This window comes from Lepisosteus oculatus, chromosome 6, assembly GCF_040954835.1.
Source record: "Lepisosteus oculatus isolate fLepOcu1 chromosome 6, fLepOcu1.hap2, whole genome shotgun sequence".
Lineage (NCBI taxonomy): Eukaryota > Metazoa > Chordata > Actinopteri > Semionotiformes > Lepisosteidae > Lepisosteus > Lepisosteus oculatus.
This window is the reverse complement of record NC_090701.1, coordinates 49,862,502-49,885,700: the sequence shown is the minus strand read 5'-3', so window position 1 is coordinate 49,885,700 and position 23,199 is coordinate 49,862,502. Positions and strand designations below refer to the sequence as shown.

The following is a 23,199-nucleotide window of genomic DNA, read 5'->3' as shown; positions in this document are numbered from 1 at the left end:
GAACCAGCATATTTACCCGTACAGTAATAAGTACTTTAAATTGATTTATCAGGTAACTCACAAATTTCCCAACAAAAGGGGAACACTTTGGGTTGTTGTATTTTATTTTGTTAAAGAGGAGAGTGAAGGAAGCAGATGGAAAGATATTTTACATTTCATCCCGTCTCTCTGCTTAAAATATTTTTCAATCCATACCATTCGAGGGCAGATTGAAATGTGTATTAAAAATACAGAAACAGTCACAAATTCAGCGATTTTTCATGAAACTTGTATTTTTTCCCCACACGAATAGCTCAACGCTGTTTTTTTATTTCTTTCCTATTCACTACTGATGATTTCACATGAACCATTAGGATCCAAACTTAAAAATCTATTAAGCTACCGCAACATATCACAACCCTAAACACAAAAATGTATATCAATAGAATTTTTCAATCAAAATAAAATGGTTTTGACCATTTCACCTGCGATAAATTCTCACTGTTTTTTTACATATCTGGACACCCAATACTATTCAAATTACTACCAACTGCAGGACTGCACTTGTCCCACAATAGAATGAAAAAAAAATCTACGGCTCAGGGAAGTAAGATTTTCTACAACTGTATACACTATATAGTATGTCAATCAGTACGGAAGAATCAAGTGGAACAAGGACTGACTTTATTCCAGTTAAAGTAATAGATTTTCATAATGTCTCATAACTTGCGAAGCAGCAAAAGAAAGCCCTGTTCAAGGACTGTGAATAGAAGCGATTTGGTATTCGCTCTCTTTGTGGCGCCCCCTGTACACCGCTGAGGGGTACAAGCGCTTTAGCTCATGTTCTGTCGTGCGAGTCTTTTGTGTGAAATGTTGGAGGCTAAGAGCAAACAGAGCCCTGCTTCACTAAATGCGTTGGGAAGCCATTCCGAAAGGATCCTCTGATTTGTTTTTTTCCGTAAAAAAATAAACAGAAAAATAAACTTGCATAAAAATAGGCTAACGTCGTTCAATGAGGAGATAAACAGTAGTTTCCAGGTAGATTTTGTATTAATTCGCTTTTGAGAACGCTTGCGAGACTGGTTCATTTTTGGAGAGTTTTTCGCAAACCGCAAACGGATGTGAGGCAGAGAAGGTGTTCCTCTCTACTGTATTTCAGTACTACGAGCGCTACTAATACCCATTACTAAGTCACATACATCTTGCTCTTTTTTACTCTTAATCCTTGTGTACACGAAAACAAGAACCCGAAATACAGGAGTTGATTGATGTTTCTACTGAGATGGACGTGAGATTTTATCCTCCACCAGCACAGCCTGCATCAGCTACAGATCCTTCCTGCTTGGGACCCTCGCATTGCCTGGACCCTTACTATTGCAATAAGGTGATACTCGTTTGTTTTACTGTTCTGATTTGTTTATTTATTTGAAGTTTATGGACCGAGTCGGTGCTGTAATAAGATTTTTTAAAAAACTTTTCCCAGCGTTAATAATAAGAATAATAAGAATAATAATGACTATTGCCAGCATAACTCTTTAACGTTAGTGAGTGTCAAACTGCGTGTTAAATGAAAAAAAAAGTAAATTGATTACAGTCTCAGCCAATTGGATGGCAGCCGAGATAGAAAAGTAAGCATGCACTTTAATTATTACAGTGTCCAGATGTGTTTAGGTGATGTATCCGTTCCTGAACCAATAATCTGTAGATACAGACTTTATACGGCAGGAGCGTGCAGCACACAGCTTCTGCGTTCTGTATTGTTGGTGGTGCCGCTTTTCGGACAATAAAAAAAAACGAATGACTTTAGATATAATTCTTGCATTATGCGTGACAGCAAGATTATGTTTTGTTGTGGGTATTCCCGTTTTAGATTGTACAATGTGGCTTTCCCCCAGGAGCTCTGTCACACCAAGCAATGCATGTTACTTTTATTGATAAAAATGTTACAGTGGCAGCAAACCACAACGGGATCGACAAAGATTTCACATCATTCGAGGGCAGACGGATCCGTTGCTGTTTCTCCAGACAGTCTATCCGATACAATTAACTCGCATCGAAGATAAAATATGAAAGAGACACGAAAATGGGAAGGTTTTACATTACTCAATTAAGTTCAATAAGCATATTAACAATAAAGAAGCATTTTAGTCCTTTTGATAATAATTGTCCTTCGTTCATTTTTCATAATATAAAGTTCACCATTTTGGACTTAAATTAGAGTTTTTGTTGTCATCTTTTTCAGTGCGCACATTGACGGACTAGGGTATTTTGATATATTTTTTATGTGTTTGAGATGTTGAAGTGTTTCACCGTGCCCATTTTTCCTGGGGAATAGGGGTCATCTTCTTGTCTTCATGCTGTAGGACAGTCGTGCTTTACAGTATTTTAAACGAACGCACACTGAATACGCTAAGGAATTATAATACAGTAGATGGGTATCGAAATATAAACTATTGAAACTTGTGTATTGAGTATTAGTGTGGCTGCTGTAGTTTAAGTGACGTTATGTGATAGGATCCAATTTCGAATTAAAGATTAAAAATCCTCGCACCTGATAAAGCCATTGGAGACTTAAGACACTATTTTGTTCTTAGACAAGTTTTAACATTACACTGTGAAATGGCATGTATTGCCTCTAAGGTATTGTACATACAGTATGCGTCCCTGGCAGTGTTACAGCTACTGTAATATAGAGTTAAACATGTTTATCTCGTCAGCCAAGTGCTAGTACTACTAGTGTTGTTTTCAAATCAGAAGTGTGGGGATCGTTTACGTATACTTGCAACAGTTTTTATGTTTAAGCCTTGCCTGTACTCTCCCAGTATGTGTTTAACGAAACAAAATCTAGAAAATACTGTCATGATGTGCCTTTACGTGCTACTAATGGAACTGTGTTTTTAATGTAGGTGCATTCATTAAACGCTGGTCTACTGCATTCACATGTCGTGGTCGTATGTACTGTACTCATTCTTATTTTGTATGCAATATTTTTTTTACGGAGACCTCTACACGGCAAAGAGGTGTGTGATTTTAAGTGGAAACAAACCCTCTATGTAAAGATTTTATAATTTTATGAATCAATATAAAATGTCTAGAAGCAAATCTTTTCTGGGGGGGTTGGGGGTGGTGGCAGGTCAGTTTATTAAGAGGGCAGTGTTTGCATGGTTTCCAGAGTGTGATAGTGAGGCTTCGTGGGCTTTGTGATATTTCTCCGTGCTTAGGACTTCTCGCTGAGACCACTATCTTGTGAGAAGGAAAATTGAGGCTGGAGTGCAAACGAGGGTGATTGTGGCAACTGTGCGATCCATCTCTTATACAAACAGACCGAGATTGATGGTGTGCTACTCGATACGGGTCAGGCTTTCATAGCTGCATATATTAAATGTAAGATTTCCCCGAGAAAGACTTTGAAGAAAAAAACAGTTTTGTAATGTAGTTTTATAGCGCATAGACTTGATTTAGTTGTTAAAATGTGCTCTCTTGTGCATATGTACTGACTTCAGTCATGAAAAAATGTTGATGGTATGGTGAACTGTAAGTATGTTCATGAATAGGTTTAATCCAGTATACTTTTGGAATATTCAGTAATAAGGTGACTGTTAAATTCACTTTGTGGGGATCATACTGTAGGTCAGTTGGGCATTTTAGGCAACAATTACAGAAAATATATAATTCGCCAAACAAATAGTTACCTATTGTAGATGAATGATATTAAATTTAAGAAAACATTTTAAAAGAACATTACTCATAATGTTCAATATAGAAAAAAATGAACATATTAATTTGCCTGAGACACAGGACTACTTTGAAGTGATAGAAAGAAAACTAATCTAGATGTGCAAATCCTCGCTTGTGGGAAGACATCCAGGTACCTAAGGCAATCATTTTTCTTTGCTAACATGAAGAATAAAAATAAAAAAAAACTAGAAAATAAATGAGTTTAAATGCTATCGTAGTATGGCTGGGAGGTATGTTAATGATTAGAGGATTTGAACATACTGTAAATAGCATTTCCTAACTAGTTTTCAAAATTGTATTAATTAGCTAGTGCCTTTAGCATTTTGGACATAAATTCAATTATTGAATTAATGGACAGCTTCATTAAGTGAATTTAAAACTCTGTGTCTCAGCACTCTTCATGGCTATAGCTCTTGTGGACTTTCGGTAAAGTTTATTTTTGCTGTTTGTACATCTTCTGGTAAAATGTAATGTCTTTTATATTTATACCATCGTGTAACCATTTTTTTCTGTTTTCCATGATAGTATGAATATAGTGACATATTTCCATTTAGAAGCTGAACACTTGTGTAAACATTGTTATCAAATCTGATCAGTGACATGGTTTTGAAAGCCACTCTTTCACAATAGATGAATGACGTTATGGTTGCAGAACAGTATGTGACATTTTCACAGAGAGAAAGACATTTAAAAAATACTTACAAAACAGGTCTGAAAAATTAGAAATTAAATGGAGGTGATAATGACTATTCACATTCTGTGCCTGTCTCTAGGTAGTTTAATTAATGTTTCCATTAAGAATATTCATTACTGTTTTCACAAATTGACTTTGGTTTTCTGAATGCTCTGCAGTAAAATATGTCCATCAGTACTTCAATAAAAGCAAAACAAAAGAAGAAAATGACAGTGTTTTCAAATCATACCTCTCATTTTGAAGTGTAACTAACATTTCCAGGAATTTCAATCTCGTTTTTCTTTGTTTTTAACGTAGGAAACCTTCTTTCACAAACTGAAACAAAACCAGAATCAATTTCACCCAGCTGTGTTGAAATGCCAAATTTTATATCTTCACACCTTTCAAATAAAATGATAATTCCGTGGTATGTTGTGTTAGATATTTTATATGTAAATCAAATAAAGCAGAAATGTTCTGAATTGCTTCTTTCAGAACATGTTCCAATAGGGTTTGTAAAAATGCTACGGTGCTGCATTAAGAAAATTAATTGAGGCATTTTTATTGATGGCGAGGATGAAAACTTCTGGCATGTTTTAAGTGAATACAATTAAATAGAAAATCAGCTATGAAAATGAAATAAGAAATGAAACATAGGGGCAATTGCCTTTTGTCTTATGCTTATATAAGTCTTACAGTGATTTTGAAAACATCAGCGTTTTTACCATCTGTTCACAGAATGAGAATAAACTTTCCTATAACTGCTCTGGCAGTTAAAAGAATTGTACTTTGTGGGTAGAGGACAAATGCTTAACAAAAAAATACGTTTTTTTGCATACACCGTATCATTAGAAGCTATTAATATTGCTGTGTAGTTTATAAATAAGTTACTTGCAATAGATTGCATACACTCTCAGGTCTTAGGAGTATTCTGTTTGTACTTCAGAATTTATACTGAGAGTAGAAGAGAAAAGAATATTTGAAAACCTTGCTCAATAAGTTTCAGAAAGTTTATTGTGTCCCAATTCTAATAATTTGGTGCATGACTTGGTATTAATTATTAAATAATGAAACATGTCTCTAATCCATTATCATTCAAAGGTAAAGAAGGGGTGAATGGAAGAAGCAAAGTATGTGATTATGTTGGGATATAATGAAAAACAAACACAAATACTGCAGACTTCTCATGAATGTATTTGAAGCTCAACATTCTTATTTAATATGGATGTCTGATTAGCTGATTTATGCACTCTTTAAGCCTGCCTTGCGTTAAAGGCTTATGGTTTCAGAGGAGAAAAAGAAAACAAAAATAAAAATTCCTTCTTAATATAGAACGAGCCTGAACTCTCTGGGGAGTGGTCCACATTTGTCAGAGATGAGAGAAGCGACAGGGCACCCTTTGAGTAAAATAGAATACAGCATAGTGTTGCATAGATTCAGCCATGGTCATTAATCATACACAAAACCTGTTCACTGTGGAGGGCTAATGATTTTCTTTATGTTAATGACTTTCTGTTGGCATATAAAAACATATTCTTAATAGAGTTTCGAGGCTTTAAGTTATTAAAGCTAATGAGATAATACTTTGGTCACAGGAGCGAGCTGTTTAAGCCATACGTGCCTTTACTTTTGTAAGCCTGCCATTGAAGTGGCTTGGGGGATCAGCAAGGTTTGATGCCAAGAATCCCCAGGGCTCTCGGGTTCAAATTATGTTCGTGATTGATATTAGGAATTCACGACTGGGCAACTTCCACTGTGTAGCCTCCAAAAGATTAAAAGGAGAAAGGAAGTGTGTCCTGAAACATAATTGATGGAGGTCATAGAAAAGCCTAAAGGTATGCTTAACTTAACAATAAAGTATACGTAACAGACAAGCGCCTTGTTTTTCTAGCTCAAATGCGTTTAAAATATATGACATTTGTATATATAAACACTATATATATTGAAGCCCTTTACAAAGTTCCACAGCAAAGTAAAGCTGCTTTAAAGTAACAGAACAATTGTGTGACATTTAAACATTTAAACAATAAACAATTGTGTGACATTTAAACAATAATCCTATTTAGTTAATTATCTTGTGAGCCTCCATATGTGGGACAGTTCCACATGAAACAAAACAACAGTCTGTGTGGCATAGAATTATAGGCTGATAATTAAAATATGCAATAAATAAGTACCCCATAGAAATGGCTGATACATACTGTAAATGTTAGGCATTTAAATGCCAAAAAATCTACTTCTTTTTGGTTGCCGTACTTTGTAACCACACTGTTACAGCTCTTACACATTTACACTTTCATACACTGACTTTGGTGCTTTCAACTGTAAAATATTTGAACAGGAACATGAAAAACAAAGCCGACACAGACTGATAGATGGTCATCCTGCGCTTTCGCTATTTTTGTACATCTGATGAAAAGTCTTCATTTCAGAAGAAGCACATGTTATTTATAGAAGTACAGTCATGCATTCACACAAGATTGATTTAATGTTACACTGTCAGTAAGGTTTTTGTTATGTGGGCAAAAATTTCACCCAAGCTTTTGCTCTTAACTTATTATACAGTAATCTGTCTAAAAGAACTGCCATTTAGATGTCTTTCATTTTTCAGAGTAGATGATTTATGCATGTCTTTCAAAAGGAGTTTATTAAAATGACACCAGAGCCATCCAAATCTATGTTTTGAGCAATGCTGAATAATAATACAGGAGAAAAATGATAGAATTCAAAGGTTAAAGTACTTTTGTCTTTCACCTTATTATGATGAACAGTTTTGCTTTGTTGAAAAAGTAAGAGTTCGTGGCTTTGCTTGCTCACTTACAGTGTGACACCAAGGCCAAAGTGCAAAAATGGGTGACTTTAATTTTTTATTGAGCACTTAACTTTATCATAAAGATTAATTATTTATGCAAGGTGCAGAAACAACGTTAGTCTTAATTAAATATCCGGGAAAGAAAAAGCAGTTTTACTTCAATAATTTATCTAATTTGTTAATCTAGTTTAGGGGAATAATAAAGGGCTTGTATCTACACTCCCCTGTTGGCTATAAAAGGCTATTATGTTCATGGCAGTGGTTCAGGTACAGCTGCTGAGTGTTAATGATACATCATCACCTCCCAGATAGACACAGCAAAGGTCAGCTCAGGAGTGACCCTCTGAACACTTCAACAAGCTAATCTTCTTCCAAATTACATATTATCACCTTGGAAACCTTAGTATTGGAGGGCAATTCTTGGCAAGCAGATACCACCCACAGCAGAGTGTGTGATAAGAAGGCTGGCAGCAGCAATCATTCAGAAAACGATTTTTTAAGGAGCTGCTATGCATCGAAATGTAAGGTTTTGCCTAAATTGTGAAGCACTACCATTATTCTTTATTTTTCTGATCCACTACTGCTTTTAAGACTAAAAAGGTGGCCATCATCTGTTATATCTTTACTGCATTAAAAATGTGTTAAGACATTTAGAAATATCAGAAATTTTAATTATAGAAATTATTCAAACATAGACATAACTTAATAATCAAATTAACAGTCTGCATGTCTTCAAATATTAGCTTGAGAAATTTCAGGTAAGGGTTTGAAGTTGTAAATCTTATTTCAACTTAACAAAGTATAGTAGTGCAGTTTTGAATGGGCGATAATGTAGGACAATTCATCATTTAAAACACGCTATCTATGTATGCCTACAGATTTTCGTAACTATATTGATCCAGTTAGAGGATTACTCATTAGGCCCCTATTTTTGGACTTGCAAAAGTGATTTATATTAATGTTACTCATGTTTTGAGTCATTTAGATGGGTGATTTCTATATGATCGATTTTCAGACTTGGGCGTTCAGGTTTTTTTTTTCACTTAACCCAGCTTTCTGTTTTAATTGCCACACGTTGGAATAGCTGTCACACCTCAATACGTGAGTTTTAAAGCATATATAAATGACTAATCTGAATCATTAAAGTATTTTTAAGTTACACTGTCTTCGTCCTGTGTGAACATTACAATTCACTCTCAGATTGGAAGTGAAACAAGCAGACGTTTTTGTATTTTTCTTTTTTTTAAATTGTATATGGTGCAGGCATAGAGAGTGAATAAAGGAATACACAAGATGCTTTTGTGTTGCATTGTACAGACCTCTGTTATCGTTATTAATAGAAAATGAGGTTAATGATAAGGTTATGGAAGTATGAAGATTGCTTTACAAGCAAATAATACTGAATGTGTTCTGTGTTATAAACCAATACAGAATACTGATAGTAGTATAGATGTAAAGTATAGTAGTGTACTTCGAGCAGTATAGTGGTTTTGTAGTTTTGCAAGGGTGATCACTTAAAGCACTGCAGTATGTTTATATTTAGGGTGCAAAACCACACTTAATTTTTCTTCAGTGTTGCCTTGCTGTTCGTTTTGCTGATTGATAGCCTCACTATCACCATTGAAGGGAATGCATTTAATTTTTAGTTTATGGAAAAAATTCTATGTTAAACCAATTTCCACCCATGCAAAGGACTTGATCCTTGTGAAAATGAACGGAGAACACAGAGTTGCAAAGATGATACGGAATCCAGACTATTCTTAAGTGAAACGATAAGCATTGATTTCTAGATGGAGGCAGCATTGCGGCCAAGCATTTAGAAAATGTAGTTAAATAAAGGACGACAAGGTGGTTAGCTCAGCTGACTCATAGCTCCTGGGTCTGAGTACAGTCTGACACGTCTGGGTGGAGCATGCATGTTATCCCGTGGGTTTTCACAGGTTTCTCCCATTTTCTCAAACCTCACAAAGTTCCTTTAGCCCTTACCAGGAATAAGTGACTTTCTGAAAGCAGATGGATCACCTGCAAAGACATGTTCTTTTTGGGGGGTGGAAATATGTTTTTATTCCTCCATTACCATTTTCACCATTCTCAGGCCAGTGTATTGGGATTTCTTTCATTTATGGCAACCTTTCCTGACCAGAAATGCAAATGTGATTTGTAAAAGAATACTTGACTAAAATGAGGCTATTTTGAGCTCTTGTTGATTAGTAACAACTGAAATAATAATAATACGCCAACTAGGACAAAAGTGACTAAAGGTTTGGAGAGTTATTACTAAACTTTCACAAGTTTAAGAAAAAATATCTTTGAATGCAATACTTGGTAGAGAAGAAGTGGTCGGCTGCTGTAAATACATACTAGTCAAATTAAACATCAAAACTATACTGTCTCACACTATACCTCACTACAAACATAAATCACGTTTGTGAATTTGAACATTTATAATACAAATAATTACAGAGTCCAGCTACCAAGACATTTTCTAATATTAGTGCTTGTTCTTTCACTGTGTAAAAGATTTGTCTTTTGATTCCTAATGACCTTTGGCCTTTTAGCATTTCTAAATGTGGGAGGCAATGACTGTGGTTAGTATTTTTTACAAAAATGTAGCAGTGAAGCATATAATTGTCTAAAAAGTCTGGCAAATGTCTTCAGAGAGGATTTTGAGCATTGTACTATTCATGAAGCAATTCCTGGCATGCCAGGCAAACATTTCACCAATAATAAGTGGTTTGTGAGAGAAAATACAAAAGAATGTATATAGGTGATGAAATAATTGCAAATTGTTTATATTGCCACAAAATTATTAAACGACATTTTCTAAAGAAAATATCAGAATGTAAAAGCATTTCAGACCTATCGCTTACAATAAATTCACATAATTTATTATAATTCGAATTAATGTAACCGTAGAGAAAAAAAAATGCAGGGTATTTCCAGAATACTGCTAGATCTGTAATAGCGATTGCGCAATGGAAAATTCTGCACTAGCATTTATATTTTAGTTTGACAAAATCAGTTGCTGAAATTTTAAATTCTCTGAGGTTCAAATACTATGAAAATCAAGTCAAATACAAAAAATTCAAGTCAAGGAACGTTCGATCCATATTCACTATGTACCAGCTGTCTGGAGGAACTGTATCGGTACAGCCTGTGAGAGATGGGCAATACTGGTTCGTGGGAGGCTGGTGAATAGTCCTACATCCTTCCAATTAGTTCCATAAAACAGTGGGACTATTTCAGTAAATACACGTGCACGTTTCTGCGTATTAGTATGACTGCTGTTTAGCAAAGACTGTTAGGAAAGCTTGCTTTACAATACAATATTTTTTTTAAATTATGTAGAAGTTGGCGAAATTACTTTTCAGAGGCATGGTATAACTAAGTTGAATGGTGTGTGACCCGAAGAAGGCTCCACAGCTGAAACGCTGAGTTTCCTTTCGTTTCTTCTCAGCATGGAATAAACCTTTATGTGTCCCATGGTATAACTACGGACTTCATATAAGCTGCTACTGTGCAAAATATGTTATTTCAGATGATTTTTCGACTACCTTGTTATTCATTTTTAAAATAAACCCAGTATGTAACTAATACATAAGAGCAAATGGACAACAAAAAGCACTCGTTTTCTTCTTCAGTCCATATGTTACTAATACATTTGAACTCTTGTACTTGTAACCACCTGTTGTTTTTACAGTAGTTGGAAGGGGAGCGCAGTCTCATAATTGTAATGACAGGATAGCTTCGTTTTTTTTGTTGGGAAGTGTTTGACAAGGCATTGCAGTAGAGGACAGTTACTGGTAACATGGCATTGTCTTGTTCATGGAAAAGTAAGTGGTGTTATAAATTGTCGCTGTGAAATGCTTCTGTCACTGAATTAAAAATGGTCTCCTTAGATAATCAAATATTTTTATGATAAAGAATGTTATATTTATTGCTTTTGTTTCACTTAACATTGCATGCAGTTAGTACAACTGATCGGTGTGAGGGAGTATACACTGTGCTTGACATAATTTATTTCAGAACTAACCCATCTATCCATCTTCTATCCTCTTCATCCGATATGAAGCCTGAGCCTAACCCAGCAAGCAACATGTACAATAGGCAGGATGCCAGTCAAACACAGGGCACACACAGAGAGAGACACACACTTACACCAGTGCCAGTTTTCCCAGAACCAGTATGGCTTTGGACTGTGGGAGGAAAATGGAGCACCCAGAGGAAACCCATGTGAATAAGGGATTACGTACAAACTCCACACAGATGTCAGCCTGGTACTTGAACCCAGGGCCCCAGTGCTATGAGGCAGCAATACTAACCACAGTTGCCACAGTGCCGCCCATTAACAACACCCCAAAAGCAAAAATGTAAATTACCCAACATAAGTGCATTAGCTTTCAGCTTCTATATATTTACTATATTGTTAAGGTTTTAGAAAATGTGATTTCACAGTTACATATTAGTAATATGGATTCTGATCTGCAATATTAGTTCTTGTATGTGTTTTAGCCTCAGGCCTCTTCAATTATGTTGACATTTTTCTGGTCTTAGGAGATACTGCCCCTTTGGGTGTTACATGAAGTTGACCTTGTCTTTTTATGATGCTTGATTTACAATGATTTTTTTTATCCTAAAATTGACTGATTATAAGATAAGCCGTCTTCACCTATCGCATGAGGTGATAGAACAGAAACGTTTCTGACATGTTTGAGAGCTATGACAAAATCCTGGTGCTGTAATTTTAATATTTCATATTAACAATGTCATCGGATGTTGGGGTCAACTTTAGATGATCCACTTACTTGAAAAGTCAAGAAGCCTCCGTTATTTTTTGTTTAAACTCATTAGTGTATGTGGAAACACAGGAATGAAAGAAAATAAAAAGCCCCCAAATATTAATTTTTCAGTTGCAGTCAATCACAGAAGAAACAGGGTGAAAAGGATGCCCTTCAATACTCATAATTTATGAGGTGGCTATACAGTTGGACAGTTCGGATTTTAGGAACAGAATGCTCATTCTGTGCAGAAGAAAATACAGGCCTAGTAAATTATGTATGTTTTTTTATGGTCAATTTAGATAGTAGTTTGATCTTTCGATTGCCAGACAAATTGCAGACAGCAGAATACATCAGAATGAAAGAACATATTTGGTTTCTTTATGGAGAAGCAATTGTCACAATAGGATGTTTATCTGGGTTATGTTTATACTGCATATAATGCTATATAAACAGCACTGCACTTTTACAATGTCTGGAGATTGTTGGTTCTCATGTCATACATTTATTTTTGTAGTGTTTGCCGCACATTTCTCTTCACTTCGCTTGAGATTACACTATATTTTAACACTGGTTTGCTGCCTTATAATTCTGCCATAAAGGTGGTTTATATGAATTTGACAGCTACAGCTATCATTATATGATTTTCTTTATGTAGCCAGCCTTTCAGAAGCTGGTTTCTGCTTACTAATATATCAGATAAATTGCCCTGGGTCAGTGTTACCATTTTAAGATTACTTTTAAGATGTAAGTATGAAGAATCTTGGATAGGAACAGGTCAAGCTAATGTCATTTTAATGTGTTATAATGATATAAGCTATAGAACTTAGTAAAATTACTCCTTGATTGAGATGTACTGAACATTTCACCCATGCAAAAAGTTTAATTTAAAGATCTGAAAATAAAACAGAGCAGAAGCTCTATTTGCATTTAAATGAGCTCAAAAATGAGTTTTGTAAACTTGACAGTTTTGATTGCTAAATGAAAATTTAAGCTACTATCTGACTTACATAAAAATATATTCAAATTCTCTAGTATCTGCATTATCTGTTCTTTTTGTAAATAAATCGGGGGTCCCAAATGCTTGTTGGCAGGTGATTAGAGCTGTCCTGCAGTGTTGTTCCCTCTGTCATGTGCACCATTCATTAGAAAGGTGATTTGTCATGAGTGTTAATAGTCAGGAGGCAGCTGTTCTCAGCATGGTTGGAAAGCATGAAAAGAAGGGAGATGTATGATGAGTGGCCAGTAACATTTGTATTCCAACAGTTTGCTGTATGTTGAAATTTCACAAGCTTTTACATCATAATTCCAGATTCTTCAGTCATGTCATTAGCATACAAAGTTAATTGTTTTTGAGTGACAGTATCCAGTCTTTTTTTGTGCCATTGTTTTGTAAACAGAACTTTGGACATCATGTGGTTTACTAGAAATTGGCAGCAAAGTGCTCTGATTGACAACCTTCTCTCTATAGACATGTGGGAGTGACTTGGGTGACTTCTGATTAAAAGTGAATAAAGCATTTTTTATTTTGTGGCCAGTACAAGTTTCACATGGACAATTAACCTTTGTGTTCTATCTCCCTGATCTGCAGCCATTGAGAAGTGCAGATTCTATGTGTTAAATAAAGCAGAGATCTGGGAAACATCTAGAAATTAAGCAAATGATTGGGCCAGCTTAATCATCAGTGCTTTGATGGAACTGAAACTATAAGACACTGACTGTTCAGGAAGAAAGTTGCAGATCCCTGCATTATTTGTTTCATGCAAAGCTTAGCCATGGTGCCTGTGCCGTATGTTTTTTCTTATGTAAATCGGTCTAAACATTGATTCTCATTGGTTCTTCCCCCGTTTCTGCACTTTGTTAACCCTGCTGTGGTTACAGAGCTTTGCTGTGTGAGTAATGGCAATGCGAATGATCTATGATCATGTCCACTGATTTCAGCCAGTGAGCAAATGAAAATTTGTATGAACTAAAATGACTTTTCAAAGCATGCTATTTTTTAACAAAAAATCCATACTTTAATTTTGTAATGATTGCCATGCGCTTTCAGGCTTTCCTTTTTATTTAAATATTAATCAAATGGTTTATTGGTTTATAATCATTGATTCGCTTAACTGGAAGTACTGAAAGGAGGTATTATAAACTAAGACCAATAAGTTATTTTGTTATCTGTGTGTTTTTTTCAAATACATACAATGCAGAAACCAAATAATATAATATATTTTTTTAAAAACTCAATTAGAACATTTTCTTATCCATTTATATTAGCCAGAGCTTTTAAAAATGTAGCTTAATCTTCAGTAGCGTTTCAGTTCAGTCTGGCAAGGAGTCCTTAACTTAAACTGTTTTTAAGTAACTCCTTTTTAAAAATATATGTATTTTGGATTATGTAGTGTCTTAGCGACATATGAATTCCTTTGACACATTTCCATTATTAATCATACGCTAAAAAAAATTCTGAACATAATAATTTCTTAGAAATCCAACCTAATTGCACTAAAATTCCTTCTTGCTGGTAACAAAAGCTGTTACTGTTTAAGTTCCTGTTCAGTGGTTAGTTGGTACGGTTCAGTGAGTGCTGTCAAAAAGGCTTTTCTTCTGATTGACATCCCCACAGGAATGTGAATGGAGATTTTAATTGCATATCATGTGTGCATATCAGAGGAGATGGATTCACTGGCTCTTCCTGCAATTCATCAATGCTTAACTCTATTTCTCTACAGGTCATCCATGCAACAACAACAGTGAATTTACATTTTTGAACTATTTTTGAGGGGCTGAAAGAATGTGTTATAGCGAGCCATTTTTCACCTTGATAGTGCAACTAAATCATACATTTGCGCTATTGGGAATGTGTAATATCTGTTTTTTTTGTGAGAAAATGTTTTTGATTTGGGTATGCTAATGTAATATTTACTTATTGCCAGAGTATGTCTGTACTTTTCAGTGTAAAAAGAAATGTCTTTCAACACTAAACTCATAGTTTTAAAATATAAACATTGACACCATGCAATGCATTGCATAAAAATAAACGCACATAGCAACTTTGCTGTTTGAGATGGCTTTTAATTATTAAAGAAAGATGTTATAAAGAGCCCCCTGGTGGAATTCATTAGTTAGTGAATTCCTTTATTTTCTAATTACAAAATAAAAGAAAAGCTTAATTATATAATCTTTATGAGAAAATAAGGACTATCAAATAGTTTCTAATTCGGGTTATTATGGCAGAACAAAACAATAATAAACACATTTTATTATTTATTATAATTTATCTTTGTGGTGTGTACAAAGGTACAGTTTTATCTGGTACAGTTGTGTGTGCAGTAGCATTTTGTAAGAAAACCAACAATTTCATGGAAAAACAGAAGATATTAACTGGGAACTGTTTTTTGCTAATTGACACAGTCTTTATCTCATTTAGTTTCCACATTCAAATCAAATGAAACTGTAAATGAAATAGCTCCTTTATTTTTTTTATATTTACACCACTTGTAAATCATACAATAACTCACTTTTATGGCCATTAAAATTATGGCCTGTAAATATTCACATATTTATACATTCTACTGTCAGAGAATGCATTATATATTGTACAGTAGGGAAAACAGTACTCCTAAATGATGTGAGCTCTGGTGCAACAATTAGTAATGATTAAAAATTTGCATCTTAAGCAGCAAAATACTTAATTGTTTTTTTTGTATGAGTTTCTTTAGTAGAATGCATCATCATCTTATCTTTAGGACTGTTATTCAGGAGTAATACAAAATCGAATACATCGGCTTTGTAACACTGAATATAAACTAATGTGACAGAACAATGAAGTAATTACATGAATGTTAAATAATCATAACACTGACATATTTTTAAAGCCTGTTGAAATGAAACTCATCCTCCCTACACAAATTTATCCCATGCTGTGGGATGAATATTTGAATATTGAATGAATATTTGTTAAGGACCTATTGTAGGTAATAGGGTTAAACTCAAATGGGCTTGCTAAGCAGTTTTCTTCTTAGACAAGCTGTTTATACAGTAATGCATTAATGTAACCCCCCCACCCCCCAGCTCAGTTTTCCTTTTCTTTTAGCATTATCAAGGTCAACAAACATGTTTTTGGAGTGGATGGGACTTTACAGCTTTTTAAAGTCTTGTGTAAATAAGACTTTCTGTTTGTTTTAATTCACCTTCTTGATCTTGCAAAATGTATTTTGGAGTAGAATTTTATAAATACGCAGACCACAGACCATAGCCTTTTTGGAGAGTGGGCCAGGAATTGTGGTGACCAGGACTGATTTTCTCGCCTTTTGCTTTTTGCTGGGAGGACCCCTGCAGCTCTGTGTCTTTGATATCCATTTGCAATAACCACCGAGTCCAATATGGTGAGGTGGAACAAAACAGGACGCACCCTGGACGAGATGCTGATCCAACACGAGGCACAGATGCATGCACGCACCCAGAACTGGACTATGGGAACACATGGAAGCCCATGTGGCTGTAGGGAGAATATGGAAATTTCACACAGAAGGTGCCCCCTAGACCCAGTCAAACCCAGGTTCTGTGAAGCAGTAGTTTGGACAAGTTATTATACTTCTTATGATGTAATATCAATATGTAATATCTTATGGTTTTGTTATTGTTCTGCTATGGTGGACTTGTTGAGAAGCATTAAAGGACAAGAAAGAAAAAAAGATGTATTATACATTTTCCTGCACTCCTTCGTATCAGAACAAGGTCTTTACAAAAACACTCCATTAATATAAGTACAACTTTGTGGTGAAGTGGATGAGATAGTTGCATTTGAATATTTATTATCCATTCAAATTGTGCTGTAAGATGTGAAGCCTTGAAAAAAAAGTATCACCATAAAGAATGAGCCTGACCTCTGTTATTGCATTCAATATTCTGTGTCATGGTGAGAATTAATGTCGCCTAAATTACAGCCTCAGTGGATCTGTGAGAATAAAAAAAAAACGCTTTTCTTAAAGAAAAAAAAAACTTGCTTCTGACCTCACTTTTAAAGGGAGTGTATCTTCTTTGAACATAACAAGGCATACAATATTCTTCTGAGGTAAATCTGGTTTACAATCCTATAGTTCCAAGTCATTCACTCATTTGATACCACACACTCACTCTTTACACTAATATGTTATGGTATTAGACCACAATTGCACCTTTACAATTGCTGCATTATGTGAAATGAAATATACTCTCTTGTCTCCAGTTACATTTTGCATACACCATGTGCACATGACTACTGATGCATCTAGTCCTCTACACAATTGCCCATTCTTAGCAGGTTATGTTTAACATAATTTACTCTTGAGTAACTTTCCCCCTATTTTTAAACATATCTCATACTATATTACTTATTTTCCCTGAAGAGGTATGGTCTTCCAAGCTATCCTGAATTAGTTTTTAATCACATTTTCTTGTGTAATTTTAAAATATGTCTCAGCAGGGTGTCCTTACTTGTGGGGAAATCATGAATTGGACACACATTGGAGTAATACATGTAATAGTGTTATACATCTGTATTGGTAACAATGATGCTGTTCCTTGGGTTGTCTCTATGTCTGCTTTATAGAACTGGAATGTTATTGAGCACACTATGACCTGAATTTTTTTTAATAACACAATACAGTAAGCAGGACTAATGCTCAGAACAGCCAAACAGTGTTGGTAAAATCACTTTTTAGTGACTGCTGTGCTAGACATATTGAACTTTGTCTTTTGTCCTTATTTATTACTGCGTTGAATAGCTAATCAGATATTTAGTACATTTGGAGGGATGTACTGTAGGCTTTGCCAGCAGGCGTTTTCTTATTGAGTTATATTTTGGTTTCTCAGTAGCATTTGGTGTAGCTAAGTTTTTCATTGCATGTGAAGATAAACCCCAGGGCAAATCATTTTTTGCCTGCCACAAATGTCTCATGGAAACTGGCATATGATGTTCATCTTTTGTTTTTCTGTTGGACTGATTGTACAAAATATATGATATGAGCAAACTGTTTTTTGAGTATCAGCAGGGTTTGAATGAAATGTCATGTTTTAGATAAGAAAATAGTCTTAGAAAATATTTATAATATGTCACAACAACAAAGGGTACACGCAGGAATTACAGCAAAATAACGTTTTAGAAAACAAAGCATCATACATGAATTAGCATTGATATTAACCCTCACTTTCACAAGTGGGACTTTTACACCAACCAAACATACCAACCGGAATGTTGAATATTGTTTTGTATTTCCTTGGTCTTTGACTGTAATTTTGACAGTAATTGTGAACACATTGTTCAAAACTTGGTGCTGGGTCTCATCAAAGTAAGAACATATAACTGACTTCATAGTCAAGTCGCTATGTAAGAGGACAACACTAGACCTGTAAGGACCCCTGCCTTGCAGAAATTAGGGTCTATTGACCCTTCTGAGCATGAGAGATTTTTTTTATTGTTTCTTTTATTTAAGTCAATTGAGAATAAATTAGCACTTAAATGATGAACTGGCCAAAGTTAAGCCACCACACTATAAATAAAGCAGTGCAAGAAGGAATAGAACAATCACTAATCACATCCTGTAACGTTATTAACATTTTATAGTGTATTGACACCACTATATAACATTTTGCATGAGTTAAATAGTTTCCTTATATAGCTCAGTCGTTTTTTAGCATATAACATCTTCGATTTTTTTTATTCTGTATCAGTATGGTAAATTAAAAGTTTGGCAGACAATGACAATCTGATTTGATCTAGAATAAGATTATCTCTAGAACATAATTGGATTTCTGTCTTTGCTTTTCTGTTAGCTAATCTCGTCTGGTAGAAATGAAGCCAAAGATCAACTCATTAAATTGCTGAACATAATGATCATAAAATCTGTACATGCATTTATGCCATTTTGGCTAGGGGAATGGGTTTTTTTTCTTCAGATAGTTTATAAATGCTGGCTTAGATCAGTGATTGCAATTCATTCATGGCACTTAATTTGCTTTTGCTTTTCCAGTAACAATCCAAATGTGACTATCTGATTAATCTCCCGTTTGAAAAATCAGAAACATCTAAACAGATGGTGAAGTGGGAACCTGTATTTTAAATAGCTTAATTGTTTGTTTTGTTCCTGCTACAAAACATATTGCAATAATTTTACTTTAAAAGATTTGAATATTAAGTGAAATACATTTAGAATTTTTAGTACACATATTTAGGTAAAATATAGTTCAATATGTAACTCCATTCTTTGAAATGCATTTTTATCTCTTGAAGAAAGGTTTGACAGAGATTACAACAAAGAATTATGCAGTAACAATACAGTAGGTGTGTTACTTAAACCATGATTTGCACAATATTTCAGATTTTCTACTTCCGAATATACAATATTTAAACTATTGAATGATTTATGATACCTGCATTGGCAAAATACAAACATAAAATCTATAATAATACTAAGGGGAGCAACATCTGGACAAGACAAGTCATCCTGGGCTGTGGAATATTGCTCTTTCCTGGTGAGTGAGTTCCAGATAGTTGTAGATACTGGGACACATCAACATAGCAGTATGAAATGAGGCACCTTCTTTTTTCTCTGTATAGATTACCACTGGCAGAACAATTTTATTTACCATGCAGAAGTTATAGTGTTTTTATGAAAGCAAGCGTCATCGCTATAAGGTAACAATGCCAATCCAATACAAAGACAATCAGGCCAATCACTGGACACTGTTGTGCTCAACCAATGAACCTAATACAGCTTCTCTGCTAGGAATAGTTGGGGCTATAGACCAAGATCAGATGCACTTCCAAGAGTAATCAAAAATCTTATCTGCCTATGAACAGCCCAATTCTCTGACAAACAAAGGTGTGTTGTATTTACTATCTGTGGAATCAGGATAGAAGTGTCTTATTTGTTTTTTGGACCAGAATGTCTGTGCTCTGATTATTTTTTAGTGGACAGACACCTTTTGACTTATTAGTTAAAGTCAACATCTTCATATGGACATTTGATTACTTTTATGATTCTGGGCATTTACAGACTGTGATACAAACTTATATTCATTGAAGGTGCATATTAAGGTGCTCTATAATAAGGTGCATATTAAGGTTGGCTATAACTCACCATGCATTAATCTTGCGCAGCCACACTGAACAGAATAAAGGCAAAGTAAGACTTTTGCTAAGCTAGTACCACAACCAGTCTAAATTATGGTTTATTTTATATGATTTATTAACTAGTTTATTGCAGCAGCCAAACATTACATGTAAAGGTTGTATAGTTATTTATATGAAAAGCTTTTAATGTTACCTTTATCTCATTCTCCTTATGTTCTCATTTTCCTTGAGAATGCACAAAAAGTCTGTAGTTGCGAGCTCAGCAAATATATGTTTTTTAAGAACTACACTACAAGGCAGTGCTCTGTACTGTTGACATCCCTGGTCTTAAGTCCAACAGTAATTCTGGTGATACACAGACCACTCAGCTTTCAATCATAGTACATTTTTGTAAGGCTAACATTTAGTGGTTTGGGTAAATTATGCTTATCCATGGCTTGCCTATATATATTAACACCTTCTGCTTATACTTCATTTGTAGAGTGACTGGCCAAAGGAAGAGAGAAAAGCACCTTTACTATTGCAGTTTGACTTTCAAAACAGTTTTCCGCGCACTAGAGTTACCTCGGGCTCTGCACTGCCATTTCTGAAACAGTCTCAGCTCCTGACAGACCAACACACATCCAAATACACACATACAACGTTTATGAAGCAGTATAACACTGCCTTTGTATAGCTGCTGTCTCATGAAATTTTAATGCAATAGGCCATCTGTAGGTGAATTAATAGCCCGTTGCTTGTTCTTTTATTCAGAGTAGACCTGGGGATTTAAGTGGCACCTGCCAGCCTTAAATGGCAGGTGACTCTTAATGGTGAGTGCGAAGCATATTGTGTGAAGCTGACCACTGTCCTATGATAAACGTATCTCATATCTCAGCTTCATCTGGCAGGTGGGCCTCCCCCTTTTCTTGTGAAACACAATCAATTGTGACACAGCAAAATTAGATACTGTTTATTATCAGTTGAAATCAAAAACCATAACTGGCAAGCCATGTGTCCATTGGAACAGTTTTCCTGCAGGTAGAGAGGAAGAGTACACATGATTTGTGGCAGTGCAATGTAGAAGTGGAAGAAAATGCCACCGATTCAGATCAAATCTTTCCTGTTATTACAGATTTCTAAAATTGCTAGGGGCCCTATTTTTATCCAGTTAATCATGGAATAAGGGTGTATTGTGAAGGGAGATTGTATTTAAAAACCTCCAATAAATAAAAGGTGGTAGGTGGCAAAGCACATTTGTGGGAGATGCTATTATGGAAAGCTTCCATCTGAAGTGGCAATACATTTGCAGTGCTGCTTATAGGAAAAATACCTTGGCATGGAAAATGAAATGTGTGGTGATAGAGTGTGTATAGATGTATAAGGCAAATGTAGATGAAGGTGTTTTAATTGGGGGTGATTAATTAATTAATTAAATTGGTTTCTCATAGAAATCCTTCTGTTTTGCCTAACAAGCAAGAAGCACAATAATGGAAGTCATTATTTGTTCATTAAGAAGGTCCTCAATAGGAAAAAGAGAATAGGAGACTTATTCCTATTATTATTCAGATCTTATGGGAAAAAGGTTTTGGATACCATGAACAGGAATGCAGGACAATTATATTCCTTTATAAAAGAGTCACTTGTCTGACATTTTTTCAAAATGACATAACTCAAGTGGAATTACTGGTAAAACATTAGGATCGTAGGATATTAGGATTAGAATTTTTGTGGCATCTGACTGACTGTTTGTCTTGGTTGTCGTGCTGAACTGTAACTTCTCCCTGTTAGCTTGCAAACCTCACAACAAGCTATTAGAATTTACAGGTGCGAATCTCGTGAAAATGGTATCTTTCAACTCTAAATACCTTATTAACCTTTTTAAAAAGGTATGGTCAATTAGTAATCAGTAATAGCTTTAGTAATAGATTTTTTGTTCTTTAATTTCACAATTTAAGTCCATAGAGAACAAATTCTCTTTTAGAATTATGACCTGGGGACCTGTCTTCACAATTTACTGGAATTGGGCACTTTGGACAAATGTTGCGTTCTTAAAATAAGAATTAGGAGGCTTCCTGTCCCATCTCACTTGAGTCATTGGAGAACTAACATATCTAAAATTCCTGCCAGATGTTTCTTGAACGAGCATAGATACATGTCCTGTCTGCCAGATACCAGATACTCTGGAATTATTACTTCTTCTCTTATTGAATTCCCTTTTTATTTCCAGTTGTGATCCAGTGTACTTACAGTAGGTTCCTTGGGTTGACGCTATGTATACATCTTAGAGTTTTAGACATGTTCAGATCATTTCTCAGTCTCCTTGATTCTAGATTGAAGAGATTTAGTTCCTAGATCGTGCCAGGAAAGAGGGTGCGCTGATGCCAGTGAGGTTCAATCATCACTGCAGTAATACCAGCCAGACTGTTTTCTATAGTCTAGTTAAACCGCAACAGGGAACATTCCTCTCTAGAAGCAAGGATACATTTGCAGCATTCTCCAAAACACCAACATATCTATAAACTATATGGCTGCATAAAAATGTCCCCGACTGAGGAATGTTGAAGGGGCGCCCAGATAAGAGGGTAGCATTGTAAAAAATAGCAAAATGTGAGGACCATTTTGTTCCAATTTTAATATCTTTCTACTAGGCACCACAACCCATAATTAAATATGAAATAACAGGGTTGAATCTCATTGCACTCTGTCAAAGATATGCCAGCGAAGAGTAGCTCTTGCAGTTTATATGGAAAGACTACATTTTAACAGAGTTGTCGCTATAAAACTGAAGCTCCATTATCACACCCAACCATGACTGAACACAGCACAGATGGTCAGAAAAAAAGTTTCAGATACCATTCTTTTAAACGTTTATTTCTAGTTTAACTCTAAAATTGATTTTCTAGACTAATTTAATAGCATACATTTTCTAGTAGCACAAGTAAGGCAGTTTGGTCTGTTGGTTACGTTTTCTGTCCCTTTTTTTAAGAAGTGTTGTTTGCATTCTTCAGTTTGTGCTTATAAATCCCCTTCCTTTTAGAGAGCTGAAATATTTTAGTTAAGAATATATGATTAACATCACCTATTTCAGTATGACTGTGAAAATGCCACCAGGCTCAGGTTTTATTAGTTT

General features: G+C 35.0%; 1 protein-coding gene across 5 annotated transcripts in view; it reads left to right on the top strand.

Annotated features, from left to right (window-relative positions):
• The first annotated feature begins 841 nt into the window (after positions 1 to 841).
• tox (thymocyte selection-associated high mobility group box) overlaps positions 842 to 23,199 on the top strand; it is a 111,312-nt gene continuing 88,954 nt past the window's right edge. For 2 of the 5 annotated variants that reach the window (XM_006633911.3, XM_015353772.2), the window contains exon 1: positions 842 to 1,363. In XM_006633911.3, coding sequence (XP_006633974.1) covers positions 1,262 to 1,363 — 102 coding nt within the window. In that variant the 5' untranslated portion in view covers positions 842 to 1,261. Of the gene's footprint in view, positions 1,364 to 3,261; positions 3,364 to 23,199 lie in introns of those variants that run through there. The other 3 variants (XM_015353771.2, XM_015353770.2, XM_015353773.2) reach the window with 2 other exon arrangements.